This window comes from Panulirus ornatus, chromosome 11 (assembly GCF_036320965.1).
Source record: "Panulirus ornatus isolate Po-2019 chromosome 11, ASM3632096v1, whole genome shotgun sequence".
Lineage (NCBI taxonomy): Eukaryota > Metazoa > Arthropoda > Malacostraca > Decapoda > Palinuridae > Panulirus > Panulirus ornatus.
Genome location: NC_092234.1, coordinates 64,252,810 through 64,278,208, shown reverse-complemented (window position 1 = coordinate 64,278,208; position 25,399 = coordinate 64,252,810). Strand labels below are relative to the sequence as shown.

The following is a 25,399-nucleotide window of genomic DNA, read 5'->3' as shown; positions in this document are numbered from 1 at the left end:
GTGAGAAACTGCAGAAGCTAGTGACTGAGTTTGGTAAAGTGTGTGAAAGAAGGAAGCTGAGAGTAAATGTAAATAAGAGCAAGGTTATTAGGCACACAAGAGATGAGGGACAAGTCAACTGGGAGGCAAGTTTGAATGGAGAAAAACTGGAGGAAGAAGTGTTTTAGATATCTGGGAGTGGATTTGGCAGCAGATGGATCCATGGAAGTGGAAGTGAGTCACAGGGTGCGGGAGGGGGCAAAAGTTCTGGGAGTGTTGAAGAATGTGTGAAAGGCGAGAACACTATCTCAGAAAGCAAAAATGGGTATGTCTGAAGTAATAGTGGTTCCAACAATGTTATATGGTTGCAAGGCGAGGGCTATAGATAGGGTTGTGAGGAGGAGGGTGGATGTGCTGGAAATGAGATGTTTGAGGACAATATGTGGTGTAAGGTGGTTTGATCAAGTAAGTAATGAAAGGGTTAGAGAGATGTGTGGTAGTGAAAAGAGTGTGGTTGAGAGAGCAGAAGAGGGTGTAGTGAAATGGTTTGGTCACATGGAGAGAATGAGTGAGGAAAGATTGACAAAGAGTATATATGTCAGAGGTGGAGGGAATGAGAAGTGGGAGACCAAATTGGAGGTGGAAGGATATAGTGTAAAAGATTTTGAGCGATTGGGGCCTGAACATGCAGGACGGTGAAAGGTGTGCAAGGAATAGAGTGAATTGGAACGATGGTATACCGGGGTCGAAGTGCTGTCAATGGACTGAACCAGGGCATGTGAAGCGTCTGGGGTAAACCATGAAAAGTTTTGAGGGGCCTGGATGTGAAAAGGGAGCTGTGGTTTCGGTGCATTATACATGACAACTAGAGACTGAGTGTAAACGAATGTGGCCTTTGTTATCTTTTTCCTAGCACTACCTCGCCCGCGTGCGGGGGGGGGGGGGGCTGTCATTTCATGTGGGGCGGGGTTCGGACGGGATTGAATATAGGCAGCAAGTATGAATTATATATATATATATATATATATATATATATATATATATATATATATATATATATATATATATATATATACTGAAATGTATAGGTATGTATATGTGAGTGTGTGGACGTATATGTATATACATGTGTATGTGGGTGAGTTGGGCCATTCTTTCGTCTGTTTCCGTGCGCTACTTCGCTAACGCGGGAGACAGCGACAAAGTATCAAATAATAATAATAATAACAATAATAATAATAATAATAATAATAATGATTAAATAAATAAATTAATAACCCAAAGTCTGAACGAGTCCATTCGTAAGCTTGCATAGCAGACAGGCGTATCATACATGAGTACGTATGCAGAAGATCCAGTCATGGGGAAATGAAAAGAGTTAAGGGTTACATCAGCTTACAAAGTGTTGTTGTATAGCTGCAACTGAGTTGTTTATGCGCGATGTCAGGTGACGCTGTAAATCAGCGACTTACGATGACGTGTAATCAACGTCATCGGTTACGCCACTGAATCACGGATTGGGATTGGCCGCCGCCGAAATAATAAGCGGAACTGAGTGTGCGCGGGAGGCGAGTTAGTGCTCACGTGAACTGCACTAAGCAGTTGTCACCCGGCCTTGAACCTGTAACGTAAAACAGAAGCTTCTTGAACGAGTGTTGTCTGCCATTGTTCCACTTTACTTAACCCTCGACAGCCTTCGGGTGTTGTGCTACTGTTCGACTATCTACAAGCTATCTAAGCATGTCTATCGTTGAGTAGGCCAGTGCCCTGGTGACTAGAGTAAGCGATACGGTGATGGATGTCCGGCTGATCCCTTAGTTTCACGGACCGTCACATGACGTTATTGAGTGGCTGAATAAGTTCGGTAGGTGTGTCGTCTACGCTGCGAGGATTGTCGAGTTTGCACACCATACCACTGCGGCTCACCAGTGACGCCTTTGCTATCTAACAGCAGCTGAACAGTGACAACAACCTTACGACCAGTTCACCGCTCGTAAGATGGACGTATACTTTGCCGATTTGCGTTGTCTAGCAGTGCTGTTTGGAGGCAGGTCTGACACTGGCCTGGCCTGTTCTTTTGTGGCCGGCCTACTTGACGCTGGCCGCCGCATCCTACGGGCTAGTTCACGTAAGGAATCCATGGACATTGGCCAGATCTTGGGCCGCGCTGGTTGAGAAAAATAGCGGCACTACGGCGACCTGTTCGTGCTGGTGAATAGTTCGAGGCAGCTGTTGAAACCTGCTGTGACTATGGTCAGTGCAATTACTACGCCCGTGACTGTTAAGCTGGACGCGGCAACATACGCTACTTTTGCTGTGGCCGCCGAGGGTATATCGCTTCGTCGTGCCCAAGAACCGGGAAACGGATTAGGAGAGGTGGGACCAGCGCCAGCCTCCTATACGCTTAGCTCGTCAGTAACAGGCGCTCTGCCGATGGTTAGGTTGATCGTGGAAAGGGTGAGCTTCGACGCCCTGGTGGTCACCAGCTACACGAAGATCATCACGCACGTCTTCATGTGCTCCCCTCGGGAGCAGGATATCTGTATGATGGTGAGCGGTGAACGGTACTTATGCCAGGGAACGGGTGTGTGGTGCGCGTCCAGTTGCCGTCGGGAGTTGCGTCACCAGTGGAGGTGCAGGTGTCGGCCGCTGAACCTGAACTTCGTCCTCGGCATGAATGGCATTAACGTTTTCCGTGGTGTGACTGTGAGCACGCCGAACGACGTACGGTTCGGTGTCTCAATCTTCAGCAGTAACGACTGTAGCAACAGGTCCCAGTATTGATAAGAAGGATTTCACCGTGACCTATGATGCGGCAGCGAGAGCGGACGGTTTTTGTTAATGTGTGACTGTAGGGAGTCGCCAAGTCTGTTGAACACTGGAGTACCGGATAAGACCGAAGGCTCACCAAGAGTACGAAAGCGAGATGTCGCAAAGGATTGCGGATGGCTGGCTAGTTCCACACGACGAGATGCGTCACGGAACATTGAAGGGGACGATCCCACTGACGGCCGTTGTTCAAGAGAATAAAGGGAAAGTGCGCCCGGTGCTCGACTTCCGTGAGCTGATCTGTTATCTCAGTCCATATACGGCCGATGCAGACGTCTGTGACGAGATTAGAGTGGCGCAGCCTTGGGCAGAAGATTGTTCTTGTCGAACTGCTTAAAGCCTACCTTCAGATCCACGAGGGTAATTTGTTGTGGCCGTATCAGACGGTCGTATTCCAGCAACGGCGGTACTGTTCGACGCGGCAGGGATTTGGACTGGGCATCGCGCCCTTGGTAATGAAGGTTCTAAGTACTGTACTGAGTTGAGACCAGCGGATCAGTCGTGCAATTTGATAAATTTGGATGACATCCTGGTGGACGAGAGGGTAGCGCTTGCAACGGATGTTGAGAACCACCTCAAGTTATCACGGCCTGGTCTGCAAGACGAGCGAGTGATCGAAGGAGCTTGGATGTTGGGCATACGAGTCTGGGAATGCGACGCTGCCTTTTTTTTTTTTTTTTTTTTTTTGGAAGCGAGACAACGGTGTCGGTGAGGTGCCGAAGTTGACAGGATGCGTCGTGTTTTCCGTGTGGGCGCCTCAAGAGCCACTTGTGTTTATGGCTGGTTGCATACGGCGGCCCCCTACCCGAGAAGAAGAGCCAACGCGGTCACCACCACCTGGAACAGCAAGCTCATCAATCCGGAGCTGCACTAGATGCTCGCCGAGACCCTACAGCGTGTGAAATGTTTAGATCTAGCTCAATGTCATTGGGATGTGGATGGCGACGAGGCCGTCGTATGGATGGACACCACTTCTCTTGCGAAAGGGGCCGTGCTGGAGGTGAACGGCAACATCGTTGAGAACGTCTGCTGGCTACGTCACAACGAATGCTCTCACAGTAATCTCGCCGAACTGGATGCCATGCTTCAGGAGTAAACCTTGCGGTCGCCTGGAAGATGGAAAGGCTGTTGTTGACCGATTCGAGGGCCGTGTACGACTGATTGATGGATGCACTGTCAGGGAGGTCGCGTCTGAAAATGAAAGCTGCCAGCGAGATGTTATCCGCCGGAGCCTGAAGACTATAAAAACAGTTTTGAGTAAGTACGGTTTGCAGCTGGAAGTCAAATTCGTCACCAGCTGAGAACAACCTCACGCGCTGATGAGAGTGCCATGCAAGTGGTTCTCTTCTGCAAGCATCCAGTCGGTCTGCGGGGCTGTCTCTGCCATGTTAAGGTGTGGGATCGCTAATATTCATGAAAACAGTGGGCATCCTGGCCTTAAACGCACGCTGTATTCCTGTCAGACATACTTCCCATCGATCACCCAATGGCCAGAGCGCAACATCGTGCAAGGGTGCCAAGCGTGCCAATCTAATGACCCAGCGCCCGTAAAGTACATATGAGAAGTTTCAGATGTTTAGAATAGTCAACATGGATATCTCCCACGTCGACGACCAACACTATGACACTGATAGACTGTGTATGCCATTTGAAGACTTAGACGTCAAGACACGACTGGTGTCACTGACCAGTTTGTGCATCAAAAGTTATTGGCCGACAACACCACCAGTTCCCGAAGTTCGACATTCTACGAGTTCGCCAGCCGCTGGGATAAGTGTCATATATCGCAGTGCGAACATCCCTTATGGGAACGGTCATCGGTCAGTGAAGACAACAGTGGCACGGGAACTCTTGTTCTATTGCAGAAGCCGTCTATCGCTACAATGTTATGCCACAAGGTGATGACCCTTCCTCCGCTGCTGCAAATCGAATCTTCAGGTACGAGGTCAGGCTGCTCAGTATGGACGGTATAAGAGAGCATGATCGGTCAGAGAACGTGCAGAATTGCCTCAAGGTCGGCAAGAGTGTGGATCCGCCATCCCAGATGATGCATCATTCAGAGCTCCACTGGATTGGGGACCATGTACGTCTCTGCGTAATCGGCTAGTCACACCACAACCATCAGTAGTAGAGGAGTCGGCTGGGGATGATGCTATTGGGAACGACGTAGAAGACGACAATCTGAGGACCTGTGTACATACCTGCCATTAGCAACGAGTCAGCCACAGAATGGAGCCAAAGGTTCGAATGAAAAAGAGTAGGAGAGTCCAGGACGACCACTGCCATGCCGAAGTTCAAGATAACGTAGTTCGGTGGAACGTTTTCAACGAAGAATGTTGTATAGCTATAACTGAGTTGGTTACGCGTGATGTCAGGTGACACGGTGATTCAGTGACTTCACTGTGTAACCAAAGTCATCGGTCACACCACTGAATCACGACTTGGGATTGGCTGTCACTGGACTACTGAGCTGACCAGGGTGTGTGCAGGTGCAGCGTTGCCAACCACAGGAACATGTCCCTAATCCTAGGGACTTTTGAATGATTTTCAAAGGCGATGGGACGCCCATACAAAATTCTTAAATACCTAGGGATTTTGGACAATTTGATAATTAGTATATTTTCTGTAGGAAAAGTAGCAAATAGAGAGATTTTGTGTACTTTAAGTAATCATATTGTCCCTCCTTAAGACTCAAAAGTCAGCCATCTGTTGGTGCATAATTTCACGGTATTAAAGAAACTAGCCTGGAAAATACTTTGAAAAAAGATATAAAAAAGCTGCAGATTATTTTGTGTTTGCAGAACATAACATTTCTATGAACACAATTCATCACTTAATAGAAGCTTGAAAATAGGTATCCCTGATTCAGATGCTGTCAAAGATGTAAATTTACACAGAAAATGTTCAAGTATTGTGAAAAAATGTAACAGAAGGGGCAGATAAAAAAACTGACAAATTTTGAGAAATGACACCTCTATCATTTTAGCAGATAAGGGTACAGACATATCTAAGAATTATAACTGTGCTGGTTAAGTATTTCTGTGAAGAAAGAAGAGTTACAACTTTTAGAAAGCATTTCTCGTAACGTAAGAAGCAAAGCTGAAACTCTAATGTTGTGAAGTCATGCTTTGTAGAAAAAGAAAAACCTTTAAGTAATATCAATGCTCTGGCAGCAGACAATACAAGTGTTTTAGATGGGAAGAACAATACTCATGACAAAAAAGTTACAGCTGGAAGCAGATAAGAGTTTCATTGCAATATGGTGTACATGTTATTCTCTCCACAATGCTGCAAATAAAGCATCCACAAATTTAGCATGAAGTGTGGAGGATTTTTTCGTAACATTGCAGCATATTTCAGTCACGCCTCAAAACGACAGGCGGAATTAAGTGAATTACAGGAATTCCTTTCTGCTGAAAGACTGAAATACTGAGGTTTATTGATACAAGATGGCTTGCAATGCACCACCGCACTGAACAAATTCTGACTAGGTGGGAAGTTTTGAAATTACTTCTTTCCAGGCCTAAATAGAGGATAAGGTAATTTCAGCAGAACTGATTATGAAAGAATGCAAAAATCCATATTCAAAAGCCTACCTGACCTTTTTGAAGTATGTGTTCGGACATATCAATTAAATGAATGCATTAACTCGGATTAAAAACAGCTTGATACCTGTCCTAAAAGATGAAAGTATCCAAATGACAAGGATATTATGTATGAATATCATCAAACCAGAGTCTGTAGATGATTTATCAAAGATTAAACCTGATATGAGAGGGTAAAGGCATGTACAGAGCATCAGATTGGGGAAGAGCAGTGTGATTTCAGAAATGGTGGAGGATGTGTGGATCAGGTGTTTGCTTTGAAGAATGTATGAGAGATACTTAGAAAAACATGGATTTGTATGTAGCATTTATGGATCTGGAGAGAGCATATGATAGGTGGATAGAGATGTTTCGTGGAAGGTTTTAAGAGTATATGGTGTGGGAGGTAAATTGCTAGAAGCAGTGAAAAGTTTTTACCCAAGATGTAAAGCATGTGTACAATCAGGAAGAGAGGAAAGTGATTGGATCCCAGCGAATGTCGGTCTGTAGCAGGGGTGTGTGATGTCTCCATGGTTGTTTAATTTGTTCATGGATGGGGTGGTTAGGGAGGTGAATGCAGGAGTTTTGGAGAGAGGGGCAAGTAAGCAGTCTGTTTTGGACGAGAGGGCTTGGAAAGTGAATCAGCTGTTGTTCACTGATGATACAGCGCTAGTGCCTGATTTGGGTGAGAAACTGCAGAAACTGGAGACTGAGTTTGGTAAAGTTTGTGAAAGAAGAAAGTTGAGAGTAAACGTGAATAAGAGCAAGGTTATTAGGTTCAGTAGGGTTGAGGAACAAGTTAATTTAGAGGTACATTTGAATGAAGAAAATCTGGAGGAAGAGAAATATTTCAGATATCTGAGAGTGAACTTAGCAGTGGATGAAACCATGGAGTCACAGGGTGGGGAGGGGGCGAAGGTTCTGGAAACATCGAAGAATGTGTGGAAGGTGATAACGGTATCTCAGAGAACAAAAATGGGTATGTTAGAAGGAATATTGGTTCCAACAATGTAATATGGTTGCAAGGCAAAGGCTATAGATGGGGTTGTGTGGAGGAGCGTGGATGTGTTGGAAATGAAATGTTTGAGGACAATATGTGGTGTGAGGTGGTTTGATCAAGTAAGTAATGAAAGGGGAAGAGAGATGTGTGGTAATAAGAGTGTGGTTGAGAGAGCAGAAAAGGGTGTGTCGAAATGTTTTGGACACATGGAGAGAATGACTGAGGAACGATTGACAAAGAGGGTGTATGTGTCAGAGGTGGAGGGAAGAAGAAGTGGGAGACCAAATTGGAGGTGGAAGGAAGAGGTGAAAAAGATTTGAGTGATCAGGGCCTGAACATACAGGAGGGCGAAATGCGTGCAAGGAATTGAGTGAATTAGAACGATGTGGTATACCAGGGTCGACGTGCTGTCAATGGATTGAACCAGGGCATGTGAAGCGTTTGGGGAAAGGTCTGTGGGGCCTGGATGTGGAAAGGGAGATAAGGTTTCGGTGCCTTACACATGACAGCTAGAGATTGAGTGTGAACAAATGTGGCCTTTTCTGTCTGTTCCTGGTGCTGCCTCGCCGGAGGGGGGATGCTATTTCGTGTGTGGTGGGGTGGCGACGGGACTGGATGAAGGCAGCAAGTATGGATATGTACATATGTATATATGTATATGTATGTATACGTTGAAATGTATCTGTGCATGTTTGAGTTTATGTATATACATATGTATGTGGGAGGGTTAGGCCATTCCTCAACTGTTTCCTTGGGCTAACTCGCTAACGCAGGAGACGGCAGTTAAGTATTGGTATTGCTGTGGAATTTATTAAAAAAGGAGGTGACTTCTTGTTGTTGACTGGTTGGTGAGGATATTCAATGTATATATAGTCCATGGTGAAGTGCCTGAGGATTGGTGGAATGCATGTATGTTGCCACTGTATAAAGGCAAAGGGGATAAAGGTGAGTGTTCAAATTACAAAGGTATAAGTTTGTTGAGTATTCCTGGGAAATTATATGGGAGGGTATTGATCAAGAGGGTCAAGGCATGTACAGAGCACCAGATTGGGGAGGAGCAGTGTGGTTTCAGAAGTGGTAAAGGATGTGTGGATCAGGTGTCTGCTTTGAAGAATGTATGTGAGAAATACTTAGAAAAGCAGATGGATTTGTATGTAGCATTTATGGATCTGGAGAAGGCATATGATAGAGTTGATAGAGATGCTCTATGGAAGGTATTAATAATATAAGGTGTGGGAGGTAAGTTGCTAGAAGCAGTGAAAAGTTTTTATCGAGGTTGTAAGGCATGTGTACGAGTAGGAAGAGAGGAAAGTGATTGGTTCCCAGTGAATGTCAGTTTGCTGTAGGGGTGTGTGATGTCTCCATGGCTTTGATTTGTTTACAGATGGGGTTGTTAGGGAGGTGCATGCAAAAGTTTAGGAGAGAGGGGCAAGTTTGCAGTCTATTGTGGATGAGAGGGCTTGGAAAGTGCGTCAGTTGTTGTTCGCTGATGATACAACGCTGGTGGCTGATTCAAGTGAGAAGCTGCAGAAATTGGTGATTGAGTTTGGTAAAGTGCGTGAAAGAAGAAAGCTGAGAGTATATGTGAATATCAGCAAGGTTATTAGGTTCAGTAGGGTTGAGGGACAAATAAATTGGGAGGTAAGTTTCAATGGAGAAAAACTGGAAGAAGTGAAATGTTTTAGATATCTGGGAGTGGATTTGGCAGCGGATGGAACCATGGAAGCGGAAGTGAGTCCCATGGAAGCGGAAGTGAGTCAAAGGGTGAGGGAAGAGGCAAAGGTGCTTGGAGCGTTGAAGAATGTGTGGAAGGCGAGAACGTTATCTCAGAGAGCGAAAATGGTTATGTTTGAAGGAATAGTGGTTCCAACAACGTTATATGGTTGAGGCATGGGTGATAGATAGGGTGGTGCGGAGGAAGATGGGTGTGTTGGAAATGAGATGTTTGAGGACAATATGTAATGTGAGGTGGTTTGATCGAGTAAGTAATGAAAGGGTAAGAGAGATGTGTGGTAATAAAAAGAGTGAGGTTGAGAGAGCAGCAGAGGGTGGATTGAAATGGTTTGGTCAATGGAGAGAATGAGTGAGGAAAGATTGACAAAGGATATATGTGTCAGAGCTGGAGGGAACGAGGAGAAGTAGGAGACCAAACTGGAGGTGGAAGGATAGAGTGAAAAAGATTTCAAGCGATTGGGGCCTGAACATACAGGAGGGTGAAAGGCATGCAAGGAATAAATTAGAACGATGTGGCATACTGGAGGGACGTGCTGTCAATGGATTGAACCAGGGCATGCAAAGCGTCTGGGGTAAACCATGGAAAGTTTTGTGGGGCCTGGATGTGGAAAGGGAGCTGTGGTTTCAGTGCATTATACATGACAGCTAGAGACTGAGTGTGAACAAATGTGGCCTTTGTTGTCTTTTCCTAATACTACCTCATGCACACGCTGGGGAGGGGGTGTCATTTCATGTGTGGTAGGGTGACGGCGGGAATGGATAAAGGCAGCATGTATGAATATGTACATGTGTATATATGTATATGTCTATGTATGAAATGTATCGGTGCGTGTGTGGGCGTTTATGTATATACATGTGTATGTGGGTGGAGTGGGCCATTCTTTTGTCTGTTTCTTTGCACTACCTCAATAATGCAGGAGACAGCGTCAAAGTATAATAAAAAATGTAAATAAAATTAAAAGAAATGAGCTTGATTATACATCTCCACACTTTTGGGCAAGTTAGTTTGGGAAGTGAGGGCGAGTCAATTTTGTCTTCTCTTGACGATAAAAATGATAAGCATTTCAGGATGAGACGTCTCTCCTTTTATCAAACAGCATTTGTTGAACTCAAAAAAAAATTGTCTCTCTCTCTCTGATCCTTTGTTTAAGAAAAGGAAATTCATATATCCTAAGATTGCACTGGATTCTTATGTGAAGAAAACTCTACCAAAGCTAGACAGTTTAATAAAATATGGACATCCAGTAGAATCTCTGAGTTTTATTTAGAAAGTGGGAGGATTTGCCAGCATATTTCACTGCTGATGAACATAACCTGATTCTTAAGAAAAGCTGTGAAGAACTTTGGTTGTATCTTTCCAAACAAAGGAATTTTTCAGAACAGTTTGATTTCAGGAACCTTGCCCCTCTAGCAAAGCTCATCTTAACTTTGCCACATTCCAATGGTAGATGGCAGATTACAGATACAAAGACAAACAAGAGGAATAGGATGGGACCTGAGTTATTTGATTCCTTACTATTTATCAATTCTAATAAGAAATCCAAAGATAAAACTGTCTTGATTTTGCAAAAGATATTGGAGAGGCACTTGGCACTTCACCACCAACAAATGTATGATCACGAAGAGTAAAGCTTTCCTGTTGTCTTGCCATTTGAGCCCTAAGTTAGTTATACTGCTGTGCTGATTATGAATGAAATCTGATTATGAAATGTTGGAAGTCTTATAATCTCTTTCATTAGAGCTGAAGACAAATATCCACGTCCAATATCGTGGGAGGAAATATGACCGCCCTATTTATTTACTGTTCCTCTTTCATAAAATATATACCTTGTATTTTTACCCTCATATGATCATCATGGATGATTAAAGGAAAATTAAATGAAACATATCAAGTTAACTATACTGGAAAAAAGCTAAGTAAACTATTCTCCTTTTCTTAATTTATAAGAGGACTTAAAAAATTGAATGCATCGTGAAAAAAAAATTATTTTTCTCTAATAAACATTGAATAAATGTCAATGCATTCATTATTTGGTTTTCAATTCTCCATGAAGTTTATTGATCACTTCATAAGACACATTCTATGATTATAGAATATTTCTTGTTGAAAAATAAGTTTAATTCATGTAGGGACATGCAAAGGGACTTTGTACGTAGGGACATGTAAGGGCTTTTCATGATTTCTTTAATGATATTTGGACCAAAAATGAATTTTGGGTTGGCAACACTGAATGGGAGGTGAGTTTAGTGCTAGCATGGACTGTGTTGAGCAGTTGTCACCCAGCCTTTGAACTTGTAATGTGTAAACTGAGCTTCTTGAACAAGTGTTGTCTGCCAGAGTTCCAGTCTTTTCTTAACCCTCAACAGTCTTCAGGTGTTGGGCTACTGCTCGACTATCTACACAAGGGGACCTAACCACACTCCAGAGTTGGTCTTAAGTATGCTTGATGAAATTCAACCTAAACAAATGTAATGGGCATGGGACACTGAGAAAGATGGCCTTAATGTAATTATCATATACCAGGAAACAAACTTCAGGATTCAGTTTGAGGAATTGCAAGTTGACATCGTCCTTAACCTGTTGCCAGAGTTCCATATCAAAACTAAGATTAAAGGGACAAACCGTCTACTGGCATATATCAGAACAGCCTTCAAATATAAAAACACAGATATTTAGCAAGCTGTTCCTATCCTACCAAGACCAAACGCTAACAGAGAAGGTCCAGAGGAAGGCAACAAAGACGGAACCAGGATTAAGATATCAGAGTTACAGGCATAGACTAGTGTCTGAACCTGCCCACCTTAAAAGACAGCAGGTAAAGACTAATCTGCCTGCCTTGGAAAAGAGGAGTGACCTAACCAACACCTTTAAGTTTTCAAAATGGATAAATAATATGGACAGTGAACAGTTCTTTGAGATAATAGGAACAAGGCAACCAAAGGAGAGACCATGAAATTAGGAGGGAGCTCGTTAAAAAAAAGATGTAAAGAAGTGCTTCTAAAATAAGTGGTGCATGAAAGAAATAAGGTAACTGAGGACATGATTAATGCAGACAGCATACATAAATTCAAGACGCTGTATGATAGCAGAGAATGCTTAAGAAATGGGGCTCTATGAATGTAAAACTCCCTCCCTGTGCAGTACAAATAGGTAATTACACAAACACACTAGACATGAGCAGAGACATCCTACAAGCAGAGCAGTAAATATACAGTGTCTATGTTACAGCTTAAAATCTTTAAACAATGACATCATGATCAACTTGCAGTTAAGGCTGCCTATGTCTTTTATAAATGAAAGTTGGTGAAATTTGATATAAAGTGGTTTTAAAAACGAGCAACTAGTGATGGATATTCTCTGAAAAAAATTATCACAGCTACCTGTTTCACAAACAACTTTGAAAATCAGCCGCATTAAACAATTTCACTAATATAAAGTTAGCACCTTCAACTGGCGCGGCTAATCCTCACTGTATTAACATCCCCACATTCTCACTCATACTCCATTAACATCCCTGCTAATGACATTCATCCATGTCTGAATATGTCCATCTACTGGGGAATGCTCTTGTCAACTTTTGTACCGTCTCTGTTCAGTATAATCATACATTTAAATTTAACACTGCACTGCATACCTTTCTATTAGGAGGCATGAATAAGATAAAAAGAACAACTCAAAACATAACTAAAACACTGTAATAGGTTGCAAAGTACATAATATGTAAGTGAACTGGAGCAGACTTATAAAAGTGGAAAAGTGAAAATCTGACCTGGATACACTAATACTTGAAACAAATCCCAGTGAATACTGACCCTCTGGTAAGGCAATTGCAAACATTTTTCTTGTACACTGAAGGCAGAGTTTCAAATTGTTGAGGAGGTAATGACTTTGCCAGGTGATGACCAATTTTGCAGGAAATATGATAAACACCTAGACAGGTCACTGGCATGTCTCTCCACACATTAATAAAATGTAAAAAAATGAGGAGTGACAATGGTCTTTCAGACAAGAGTTTGCAGAAATTCCATCCTGTATACTGAAACATTCTGCACTGGATACATAGAGATGGCCATGATGGAATTCACTAGAAATAAGAAAGCTTTGGTTTCAAAATAAAGATGAACAAGGCCTGATCCTACAAAGTGTCAAGTAATCTTCATGGAATGAAGGTCTAACAACAGGAGAAAACAGACATATTTGCATATGAAAGTTATTCAAATCTATATCACAACAAAAAAGATGTTATGATAAGAACTCCATTGTATCATTTCTAAAAATAATCTGAAATTTCCCATATTCTGGACTCACTTATGGTATATAACAGTCATCTAAATGGAATCCCCATCTACCTCTATATTTCATCTGTTTCCTGGCACTTTATAGTACTGTTGCTGAGGGCAACATTTACATTAAGCAACATGGGAGGTAAAGTAAAATTATTACTAAAAGGGAAAACTTACAGGTTCATGGTGTCAAGGGGAGGTTTATATCTATAAAATGATTTCTTTGCTAACTTAAGGGATTTATCAATGAAAGATCTAGGACACTTTAACTTGGATCCAATAGAATATATATTCTCAAATGCATCATCAATAAACTCTGAACTGTATGTACATAATACCATAAGGACCATAGACTGGAATGATGATAATCTAACTATTGTACTGAGCTGAGTAATAATGGATATATGAGCATACACTAATAGGTTTTCTGTATACATATATACTTGTCCCCGAAGGTAAGTGGCATGTGTAAATTCTTCCAAAAACATTTCAGAAGCTGATGATCTAAACACATTCAAATGTCAAAGACCCCAGCAGGAACTGAAACAGTTCCTAAAGACACCTACAAACTGGCTTAGCTGTTACAAAAATAAAGTGTTACTTGCATGCACCAAGAAAACCAAATGTGTGAATAAGATGGATATTGCATGCTGTTATAATAATCTCTCTAAAAACTTTTTGTATCCATAAACAAGTACAGGCAATTCATAACATTTACTTACCTTCACTGCTTGTGCAATTGAAGCTGCAACCCTGAAACGCTGGGCCATATTTTGTGGCAATGAAGCAGGTAAATCACAGTCACTATCAATAGTCCGGATGCATCTGACTACTCCATTAACCACCTCTGAAATTCCAAAGTCTCCAACACTCTTCACGGCTTCATCAATGTCACTGAAAGCATTAAACACATTCATGAAAAAGCAATCAAAGATTATAAAATCAGCTTTTGGTATATGATCAAAGCATACTGATTGTTTATTTCCCCTGAAAAGAAAATGACCTAAAACATCCTATTGGTAGTTGTAATTTCGTAAAATAAAATTGTGCTCAGTTAATACAATAACTACTCATTTTTCTTTTTTAGCTTTCAAAATTCCAGGGCACATCCTTCAGCCATAATTTTTCCATTTGGCTGGTCAGTATCATTCTAAATAGCAAGTAGGACAGTACATCAAGAGCCTGCTCTCAGAGCAGCAAAAAAATTTTTAAATAATGAATATAAAGGTACCATGTATAAAAATGAATAAAAAATGGAACACATATCATTGGGAACAGAAAAACTAAAACATAATTACATGGTGAAATATGAATATTTTACAGTATAAGGAGGAATACACTGTACTGCAGTAGGGATGCAGCAACCAAAGGACATAACATGAAATTAAACAAGTAACTTGTTAGAAAAGATGCATAGAAGTACTCTATTCTATGAGTCGTACAGGAATTTAACAGAATAAATACATAAACTTAAGAGAAAGGTTATTAGGTACAGTAGGGTTGAGAGTCAAGTCAATTGAGAGGTAAGTTTGAATGGAGAAAAACTGGAAAAGTAAAGTGTTTTAGATATCTAGGAGTGGATCTGGCAGCGGATGGAACCATGGAAGCGGAAGTGAATCATAGGATGGGGGAGGGGGCGAAAGTTCTGGGAGCCTTGAAGAATGTTTGGAAGTCGAGAGCATTATCTCCGAAAGCAAAAATGGGTATATTTGAAGGAATGGGGTTCCAGCAATGTTGTATGGTTGTGAGGCGTGGGCTATGGATAGAGTTGTGCACAGGAGGGTGGATGTGCTGGAAATGAGATGTTTGAGGACAATATGTGGTGTGAGGTGGTTTGATCGAGTAAGTAATGTAAGGGTAAGAGAGATGTGTGGAAATAAAAAGAGTGTGGTTGAGAGAGCAGAAGAGGGTGTTTTGAAATGGTTTGGTCAAATGGAGAGAATGAGTGAGGAAAGATTGACCAAGAGGATATATGTGTCAGAGGTGGAGGGAACGAGGAGAAGTGGGAGACCAAATTGGAGGTGGAAAGGAGTGAAAAAGATTTTGAGTGATCGGGGCCTGAACATGCAGGAGGGTGAAAGGCGTGCAAGGAATAGAGTGAATTAGAACGATGTGGTATACCGGGGTCGACATGCTGTCAATGGATTGAACCAGGGCATGTGAAGTGTCTGGGGTAAACCATGGAAAGTTGTGTGGGGCCTGGATGTGGAAAGGGAGCTGTGGTTTCGGTGCATTATTACATGACAGCCAGAGACTGCGTGTGAACGAATGGGGCCTTTGTTGTCTTTTCCTATCGTTACCTCACACACGTGAGGGGGGAGGGGGTTGTTATTCCATGTGTGGCGAGGTGGCGATGGGAATGAATAAAGGCAGACAGTATGAATTATGTACATGTGTATATATGTAAATGTCTGTGTGTGTATATATATGTATACATTGAGATGTATAAGTATGTATATTTGCATGTGTGGACGTGTATGTATATACATGTGTATGCGGGTGGGTTGGGCCATTCTTTCGTCTGTTTCCTTGCGCTACCTCGCTAACGCGGAAGACAGCGACAAAGCAAAATAAATAAATAAATAAATAAAAGAACTTGTATGACAGTAGAGAATGTTCAAGAGATGGGGACCCACAAGTGTAAAAGTTCCTACCCATACAGTACAAATAAGTAATTATACACATACACGAGTGAACTCCTTCCCATACAGTACATATAAGTAATTAAACACATACACAAATGGAAAACTTCCTCCCTATAAGATACAAATTAGTAATCACACACACACACAGACGATGATGCAAAGGTCATGGGGGATGTGAAAAGCAAGGAGGATTGCATCGGCTTACAAGGGGGCCTTAGACGACTCCAGAGTTGGTCTGAAATATGGTTGCCTATTAGGCAATAAGCTTTGGGATTTTGTGTGACCAGGACTTAGGAGCCATCATCCCTAACCTGTCATCAGAGTGCCACATTAGGAGAATAGTTAAGGAGACAAACTAACTGGTGAGAAATATAAAAATAGCTTTCAAGTATATGGATACGGAAATATTTAGCAAACTATTCATATAATTCTTGAGGCCAAAACTAGAATATGCTTCTCAGGTTTGATCACAGCACCTAAAAAAGCACAAAGAGCTCACAGACAAGGTTTAGAGGAGGGCGACAAAGATGGTACCAGAATTAAGAGAGCTAAGCTACAGAGAAAGGCTGGAGGCTTTAAACCTACCTATCTTTAAGAGAGCTAAGCTATAGAGAAAGGCTGGAGGCTTTAAATCTACCTATCTTGGAAGAGAAAACTAAGAGGTAACGTGACCACAATCTGTAAGTGTTTAAAAGAGATCGACAATATATATATACTGGACGATTCTCCGATAGATGTAAGGAAAGAGCAACCAAAGGACATAAAATGAAATTGGTAAGAAACTTGTCAATAAGGATGCAAAGAAATACTTTTATAGTATAAGAGCAAAGGATTAATGGAAAGAATGACAGAGAACATGGTTAATGCAGGCAACATACATATATTTAAAGTATGAGGGTAGAGTTTGTGTAATTACACACACATACACACACACATGCAAACACACACAAACTTAATAGAGGTAAGCCACAGGAAAAGGCTGATAGTATTATCAACCACTGAAGTGCGAAGACTGAGGCATGACTTGATCATAAACTTTCAGTTCTTAAAAGAGATCCAAGAAGTGGATAATGGACAGAACTTTCAGATATATAGGGATAGAGTAACCAGAGGATATAACATAAAATCAAGTAAGGAACTTGTACATAAGGATGTAAAGAAATACTTCTATGGTACAGGGAACTCTCGGTTCACGCCATTTTTAGAATAAAGTACATGGTCCATGTGCCCTTTTTTCATTAATGCGGGCTTAAGCTTGGAATAACACAATCATCATTGGGCTGACAGTGCAGTGGTGTGACTGAACAGTTGATATCAAGTGTGAGCTTGGACTTAGCAAGTCTATTCATGACAGTGTAGAAATAAAGGAGAGTGCCAAGGGCAGAACATTATTCAGTGCATCTGAGACCTTGTACAGGCTCTCCCCTACTTACAACCTATGCGACTTACGACCATCCATACATACGACCGGAAAAAAATACAAATAAAGAAATAAACATGATGCAATATGAACTAGAGAAGGAGTAATCGGGATGTAACTGAATAAACACTAATCATGAACTTCTTGGAGAAGGTAAAGTGCTGATAATGGGGGATTTCAATTATAAGGACTTGCAGGATTTGGATTCTCATGGTGACAAGGAACACGACATGAAGACATAAGTTCCTAGAGTGTGTACGAGGAAATTTCCTATATCATAAGATACAACATTTTGGCTTTGAAGACCATATCAAGACTTTCAAAAGCTCCTTTTAAAAAGTCTTAGAGATTCCACTGTCTTTACCACACTTATTCAAAATTAAATGTAAGTGTAGCCAAACTCACAGAATGTAAAGAAATGCATCAATAGCACCAATGTTTATTCAATAACTGTGTTTAGACAAATGAACTTTCTATTTTTCAAACTGAAATAGAACCTTTTCCATAGTGCCATTATTTCCTGTGTATTGCCAAGTACTTCAACTAGGTGACCTAACTGCCTCAATTTATAATGAAGGTATCTTAGGATCAAATGCAGAATTCAGGAGAACCAGAACCTGACCTTAAAGGCCAATAAAGGCCACCTCTTAAACTTAAATTTTTTTTTTTTTTACAAATGTCACAACCACACACTAGCACTATAGAACAAAATCACTCAATATCTAAAGCAAGTTTCAATATATCATATGTCGTCAATATTCAGCCTCATTCAAATAAAACTAAACTTGACCTCATGGTATCCTAAAACACTGAAATACATTGTAACACAAGAGAATTGCAGCAGCATTGGGAAATGTGTCTGTACAACCATAGGAGACCCAGTCAATTAACAAAATATCTGTTAAAGTTTATCGTTTTTCAAAATGTATTTTCATGACTGTTCTGCAGTCTCTATTCCGATGATGTGATGACTTATAAGGAGATTTCAAAAGGATCAGCAAAATACTGTATTCTTGTAATACTGAACAAGACCCAGCAAACTAATGAAATCTGGGTAACTTTCTAGAAAAAGGACATCACCTTTCTAGGTGACAGACATTTATGAAATTAAAACCAAAGCAACTGTAACACTTTTGTTGAAATTATGGAAATAGTAAATAAACAGGGGGAGCATCTTAGGCATTCTGATGTCATTTCAAAAGGATCAGCAAAATCCTGTATTCTTGTAATACTGAACAAGACCCAGCAAACTAATGAACTCTGGGTAACTTTCTAGAAAAAGGACATCACCTTTGTGACAGACATTTATGAAATTTAAACCAAAGCATTTTTATAATGTGCAAAAGTGATATAGGGTGTAGGATCTTTGATGTAGCATCTGTAATTCCACCAATTCTAAGTTTTTAAGAGGGTAAATCTTTGAACTAGAGGGAAATTACAAGGTAATAGCACTCAAAATCAAAACTGGAGAGTTTAATTGATGCATCTATAACAATTTTATTGAAATTATGAAAATAGTAAACAAACAGGGGGGGGCAACTAAGGCATCCTGATGTCATTTTCTAATGTCTTTGCACAGAGCAAGTAAGCAATATTCCACATTCTTATATCACTACTTACAGTAGCAACAAAGGTCCATAAGGGAAAAACTAATATAGTAAACCTACAGAAGTGATACCTCTTTTCCAGACTTCACCAAAATTTGTATATAGCTGTTTACTGTATTTCTGCATGTATTTTCATTATCTATATTTGAAGATCTCCATCCTGGGGACTGCGACACAAATACTTTTGATTATGATTCACCAGGGGGTCTCAACACAATCTAACACCACACCCAGTTAATGCAATTCACTGGAGCTGAATGGGTGCTTTTCTGATCCATATGATAAATGGTGAATTACAAAAGCATGATATCCTTGCAACGCAAGGTGAATGCAGCCAAACTAGCCTAAATAATATCACGATGTGTATTCTGCATAACTGACCATTAAACTCTCAAAATACACATATTCAATATTATTTCTTGTACCAGACTGTGTATACCAAGCCATTACAAATGTTTTTTTACACCTGTTCTACACTATTTGTAATTTTTTATATTCAAGCTGCATTTCTATGTGTTCCAAGATTCCATTTCCTAACCTGCCAAAGATTAGATTTAGTTAGGTGAGCTCTGGGTAGGTTATTTTAGGTCTGGTGAGGAGGACAGGCCCAGTTTAGTTTAGTTAAACTGCATCAAGTTAGATTACCATGAGTTATGCCAAAACGTGATTATATTAGAAATTCGTAATATTGACCTCACATTTTCCCTTAACTTCAAAACTCACCCCAATTTGCATGGAAACATACAATTGCAGGATGGAGGAATAGGAAGCAGAAATATGGAGATAATTCTCCCTAAACAAAATACTCATTTTTCATATCAACTCCCGAGTGGTTAATCTAAAGAAAAAAGAAAATATGGTCGTAGTAATAATTAACAAAGCGGATTTTTTAAATTTACACCACTAGAGTTACGAAATGTCTATTACATATAATCGATAGATCTATCATTTTGAAGCTCCAAGCTAGGACGCATGCCATCGCTTACCAAGAAAATCTGTTAGGCGGAAACTAGAAACTTACAAAAACAAAACTCATACAAATATCACCCACATCAATAATCATATTCAATGAAAATCTTTAATATGTGGATTATATTCTCGATTATATGACAATAGAAGACTAGTCATAATTCCAATAGACAACTTTGCTTTTGTTAATACATACCAACCCAAATGATTTAGGGTGAGAATTAAGATCTTGTCGACTTCTTCCATGTTAACTTTTTTTCAAAGTCAATTGTCCAATGTATAGTAAATTCAAGAGCACTTTACACAAAACATCAACAGATACACCCACTTTGATCTTCACAATACGGCAGATTTTTTCAACCAATCACAGCGAGGCTTACAAATGCCTCTGAGGGATGGTACGTATAATTGTTATTAAAGGTGTCCTTTTTATAAGATATAGATATTTTTGCATTGCTTTAAAGCAATCATTTTTGTTTTCACATATATTACATAATTATTTAATAGCTATCATCTAAAAATATAACCAATGTTCTGCAGTACTGTATGATGAGGTATATAAACGGTATATTAACAACAGGTAATTAACATATTAATAGTAAAGGTTATTTCCGACCAAGCAGTTAACGTTACTGCATAAAAGTTCTTTTGTTGATTATACTCAGTATTTCGTAGGGAAACAGACGAAAGAATGGCCCAACCCACCCACAGACACTTGTATATACATACACATCCACACACACAAATATACATACCTATACATCTCACCATACATATATATATACACACAGACATATACATATATACACATGTACATAATTCATATTGTCTGCCTTTATTCAATCCCGTCGCCACCCCGCCACACATAAAATAACAACCCCCTCCCTCCTCATGTGCGCGAGGTAGCGTTAGGAAAAGACAACGAAGGCCACATTCGTTCACATTGTCTCTAGCTGTCATGTAATAATGCACTGAAACCACAGCTCCCCTTCCACATCCAGGACCCACACAAATTTCCATGGTTTACCCCAGATGCTTCACATGCCCTAGTTCAATCCATTGACAGCACGTCGACCCCGATATACCACATCGTTCCAATTCACTATATTCCTTGCACAACTTTCACCCTCCTGCATGTTCAGGCCCCGGTCACTCAAAATCTTTTTCACTCCATCTTTCCACCTCCAATTTGGTCTCTCACTTCTCGTCCCCCCCCACCTCTGACACATATATCCTCTTGGTCAATCTTTCCTCACTCATTCTCTCCATGTGACCAAACCACCCCCTCCTGCTCTCTCAGCCACACTCTTATCATTTCCACACATCTGTCTTACCCTATTATTACTTACTCGATCAAACCACCTCACACCACATATTGTCCTAAAACATCTCATTTCCAGCACATCCACCCTCCTCCGCACAACTCTATCCATAGCCCACGCCTCGCAACCATACAACATTGTTGGAACCACTATTCCTTCAAACATACCCATTTTTGCCCTCGAGATAATGTTCTCGACTTCCACACATTCTTCAACGCTCCGAGAACTTTCGCCCCCTCCCCCACCCTATGATTCACTTCCACTTCCATGGTTCCATCCGCTGCCAAATCCACTCCCAGATATCTAAAACACTTCACTTCCTCCAGTTTTTCTCCATTCAAACTTACCTCCCAATTGACTTGTCCCTCACCCCTCCTGTACCTAATAACCTTGCTCTTATTCACATTTACTCTCAGCTTTCTTCTCACACACTTTACCAAACTCAGTTACCAGCTTCCACAGTTTCTCACACGAATCAGCCACTAGTGCTGTATCATCAGTAAATAGCAACTGACACTTTCCAAGCTCTCTCATCCACAACAGACTGCATACTTGCCCCTCTTTCCAAAACTCTTGCATTCACCTCCCTAACAACCCCATCCATAAACAAATTAAACAACCATGGAGACATCACACACCCCTGCCACAAACCTACCTTCACTGAGAACCAATCAATTTCCTCTCATCCTACACGTACACATACCTTACCTCCTTGATAAAAACTTTTCACTTCTTCTAACAACTTGCCTCCCACACCATATATTCTTAATACCTTCCTCAGAGCATCTCTATCAACTCTATCATATGCCTTCTCCAGATCCATAAATGCTACATACAAATCCATTTGTTTTTCTAAGTATTTCTCACATACATTCTTCAAAGCAAACACCTGATCCACACATATTCTACCACTTCTGAAACCACACTGCTCTTCCCCAATCTGATGCTCTGTACATGCCTTCACCCTCTCAATCAAAACCCTCCCATATAATTTCCCAGGAATACTCAACAAACTTGTACCTCTGTAATTTGAGCACTCACTTTTATCCCCTTTGCCTTTGTACAAGGGCACTATGCAAGCATTCCGCCAATCCTCAGGCACCTCACCATGAGTCATACATACATTGAATAAGCTTACCAACCAGTCAACAATAAAGTCACCCCCTTTTTTAATAAATTCCACTGCAATACCATCCAAACCTGCTGCCTTGCCGGCTTTCATCTTCCGCAAAGCTTTTACTACCTCTTCTCTGTTTACCAAATCATTTTCCCTAACCCTCTCACTCTGCACACCACCACGACGAAAACACCCTATACCTGCCACTCTATCATTAAACATATTCAACAAACCTTCAAAATACTCACTCCATCTCCTTCTCACATCACCACTACTTGTTATCACCTCTCCATTAGCCCCCTTCACTGAAGTTCTCATTTGTTCCCTTGTCTTACGCACTTTATTTACCTCCTTCCAAAACATCTTTTTATTCTCCCTAAAATTTAATGATACTCTCTCACCCCAACTCTCATTTGCCCTCTTTTTCACCTCTTGCACCTTTCTCTTGACCTCCTGCCTCTTTCTTTTATACATCTCCCACTCATTTGCATTATATATATATATATATATATATATTATACCATTTGCCATTTCCCGCATTAGCGAGGTAGCGTTAAGAACAGAGGACTGGCCTTTGAGGGAATATCCTCACCTGGCCCCACTCTTTGTTGCCTCTTTTGGAAAATTAAAAAAGAAAAAAAAAAAACGAGAGGGGAGGATTTCCAGCCCCCGCTCCCTTCCCTTTTAGTCGCCTTCTATGACAAGCAAGAATACGTGGGAAGTATTCTTTATCCCCTATCCCCAGGAACATATATATATATATATATATATATATATATATATATATATATAAAAAATGAATTTTTTCTTACAAACTGACAGCTTCATTTCTGTATGATGGACCATATCTAGATATTTGTCAATTACTTCCCTTTATAGAAAATGTAACCTTATTGATTTTCGCATCTACAGGTCTCAATTTAAGATTGCTTACACTCTAAGTATTATTATATGCATCTGTTGATGATGTCATTTATATAGAACTTGATGTTCATTATGCATTATGCTATATAATCGTTACACATGCATTCACAGTGACCCACATTGATATTAGAATTAGTCGGGTAATGTTTGAGGTTATTAATGGTGTAAATAGTATTTTATATGTGCTTTTTTTTCTAAATAATTTGTTGTATATTACCCAGATATTGTTACAGGGTTGTGTTCAAAGCGACATAGCTTACTTCTGGGGTCAGAGGGTCAAAGTTAATCTGTGCTGTCACTGTATACAGAATTTTGTATATATCTCCCAGTGAATGTAATTGTATCTTTATTAAGTGGATTTGCCATCAACTGATTATATATTCTTGACATCAGGGATAATCAGTTAAGAAAAGATTATTTGCACACTGAAGAAACTCTTCTCATGGTTTTTTTTTCAGCAACTTGTTGCATTTGATATTTACTTTTCTTTTCTTACAGATTTTATTATTTTATTGTGAAGATTTATTATCTTTGGGGATAGGGGAGAAACATCACTACCCGCGTATCTCCTGCATATAGTAAAAGGTAACGAAGAGGGGCCAGAAATCTTCCCGTGTGTTTTATCACTTCCTATAAGGAAGAAATGGCGAATAGTTTAAAAGAAAAAATATATATATATATATATATATATATATATATATATATATATATATATATATATATACTTTTTAAAGGGGAAGTAAATGTTTATAGTTGTGTTACTGGAGTGATAGTTTTCATGCATGGTGTTTTGACAAGAAAATAGTGAAGTTGGAGAAAAATGTAGCTTAGACATTGAAGCTTATTGATTCAGTGGTGAAATTGATGAGAACTGCTATTGACGTTTGTGTGAATAAATTGTACATTTCCTTTTCCATAGCCAGAGGTTGAACCATTATGTGACGTTCATTTTTTCATTCATTTCAAGCTAAAAGTTTGTTTTCTAAATTGTTTCTTACATTTTTCATATGTATATATATGTATGTGTGTGTGTGTGTGGGTGTGGGTGTGCGTGTGTGTGTGTGTGTGTGTGTGTGTGCGTGTGTGTATATATATATGTATATTATCCCTGGGGATAGGGGTGAAAGAATACTTCCCACGTATTCCTCGCGTGTCGTAGAAAGCGACTAGAGGGGACGGGAGCGGGGGGACGGGAGCGGGGGGCCGGAAATCCTCCCCTCCTTGTATTAACTTTCTAAAATGGGAAACAGAAGAAGGAGTCACGCGGGGAGTGCTCATCCTCCTCGAAGGCTCAGAGTGGGGTGCCTAAATGTGTGTGGATGTAACCAAGATGTGAAAAAGGGAGAGATAGGTAGTATGTTTGAGGAAAGGAACCTGGATGTTTTGGCTCTGAGTGAAACGAAGCTCAAGGGTAAAGGGGAAGAGTGGTTTGGAAATGTCTGGGGAGTGAAGTCAGGGGTTGGTGAGAGGACAAGAGCAAGGGAAGGAGTAGCAATACTCCTGAAACAGGAGTTGTGGGAGTATGTGATAGAATGTAAGAAAGTAAATTCTCGATTGATATGGGTAAAATTGAAAGTTGATGGAGAGAGGTGGGTGATTATTGGTGCATATGCACCTGGGCATGAGAAGAAAGATCATGAGAGGCAAGTGTTTTGGGAGCAGCTAAATGAGTGTGTTAGCGGTTTTGATGCACGAGACCGGGTTATAGTGATGGGTGATTTGAATGCAAAGGTGAGTAATGTGGCAGTTGAGGGAATAATTGGTATGCATGGGGTGTTCAGTGTTGTAAATGGAAATGGTGAAGAGCTTGTAGATTTATGTGCTGAAAAAGGACTGATGATTGGGAATACCTGGTTTAAAAAGCGAGATATACATAAGTATACTTATGTAAGTAGGAGAGATGGCCAGAGAGCGTTATTGGATTACGTGTTAATTGACAGGCGTGCGAAAGAGAGACTTTTGGATGTCAATGTGCTGAGAGGTGC

At 40.5% G+C, this 25,399-nt stretch overlaps 1 protein-coding gene across 2 annotated transcripts in view; it reads right to left on the bottom strand.

The window, feature by feature from the left end:
* The window catches only part of LOC139751613 (coiled-coil domain-containing protein 22-like), a 338,143-nt gene that overhangs the window by 69,204 nt on the left and 243,540 nt on the right, over positions 1-25,399 (bottom strand). Inside the window, exons 1-2 of one of the 2 annotated variants that reach the window (XM_071667230.1) lie at positions 20,248-20,421; positions 14,133-14,304 (exon numbers count right to left, since the gene is read on the bottom strand). In XM_071667230.1, coding sequence (XP_071523331.1) covers positions 14,133-14,304; positions 20,248-20,297 — 222 coding nt within the window. In that variant the 5' untranslated portion in view covers positions 20,298-20,421. Of the gene's footprint in view, positions 1-14,132; positions 14,305-20,247; positions 20,422-25,399 lie in introns of those variants that run through there. The other variant, XM_071667231.1, reaches the window with a different exon arrangement.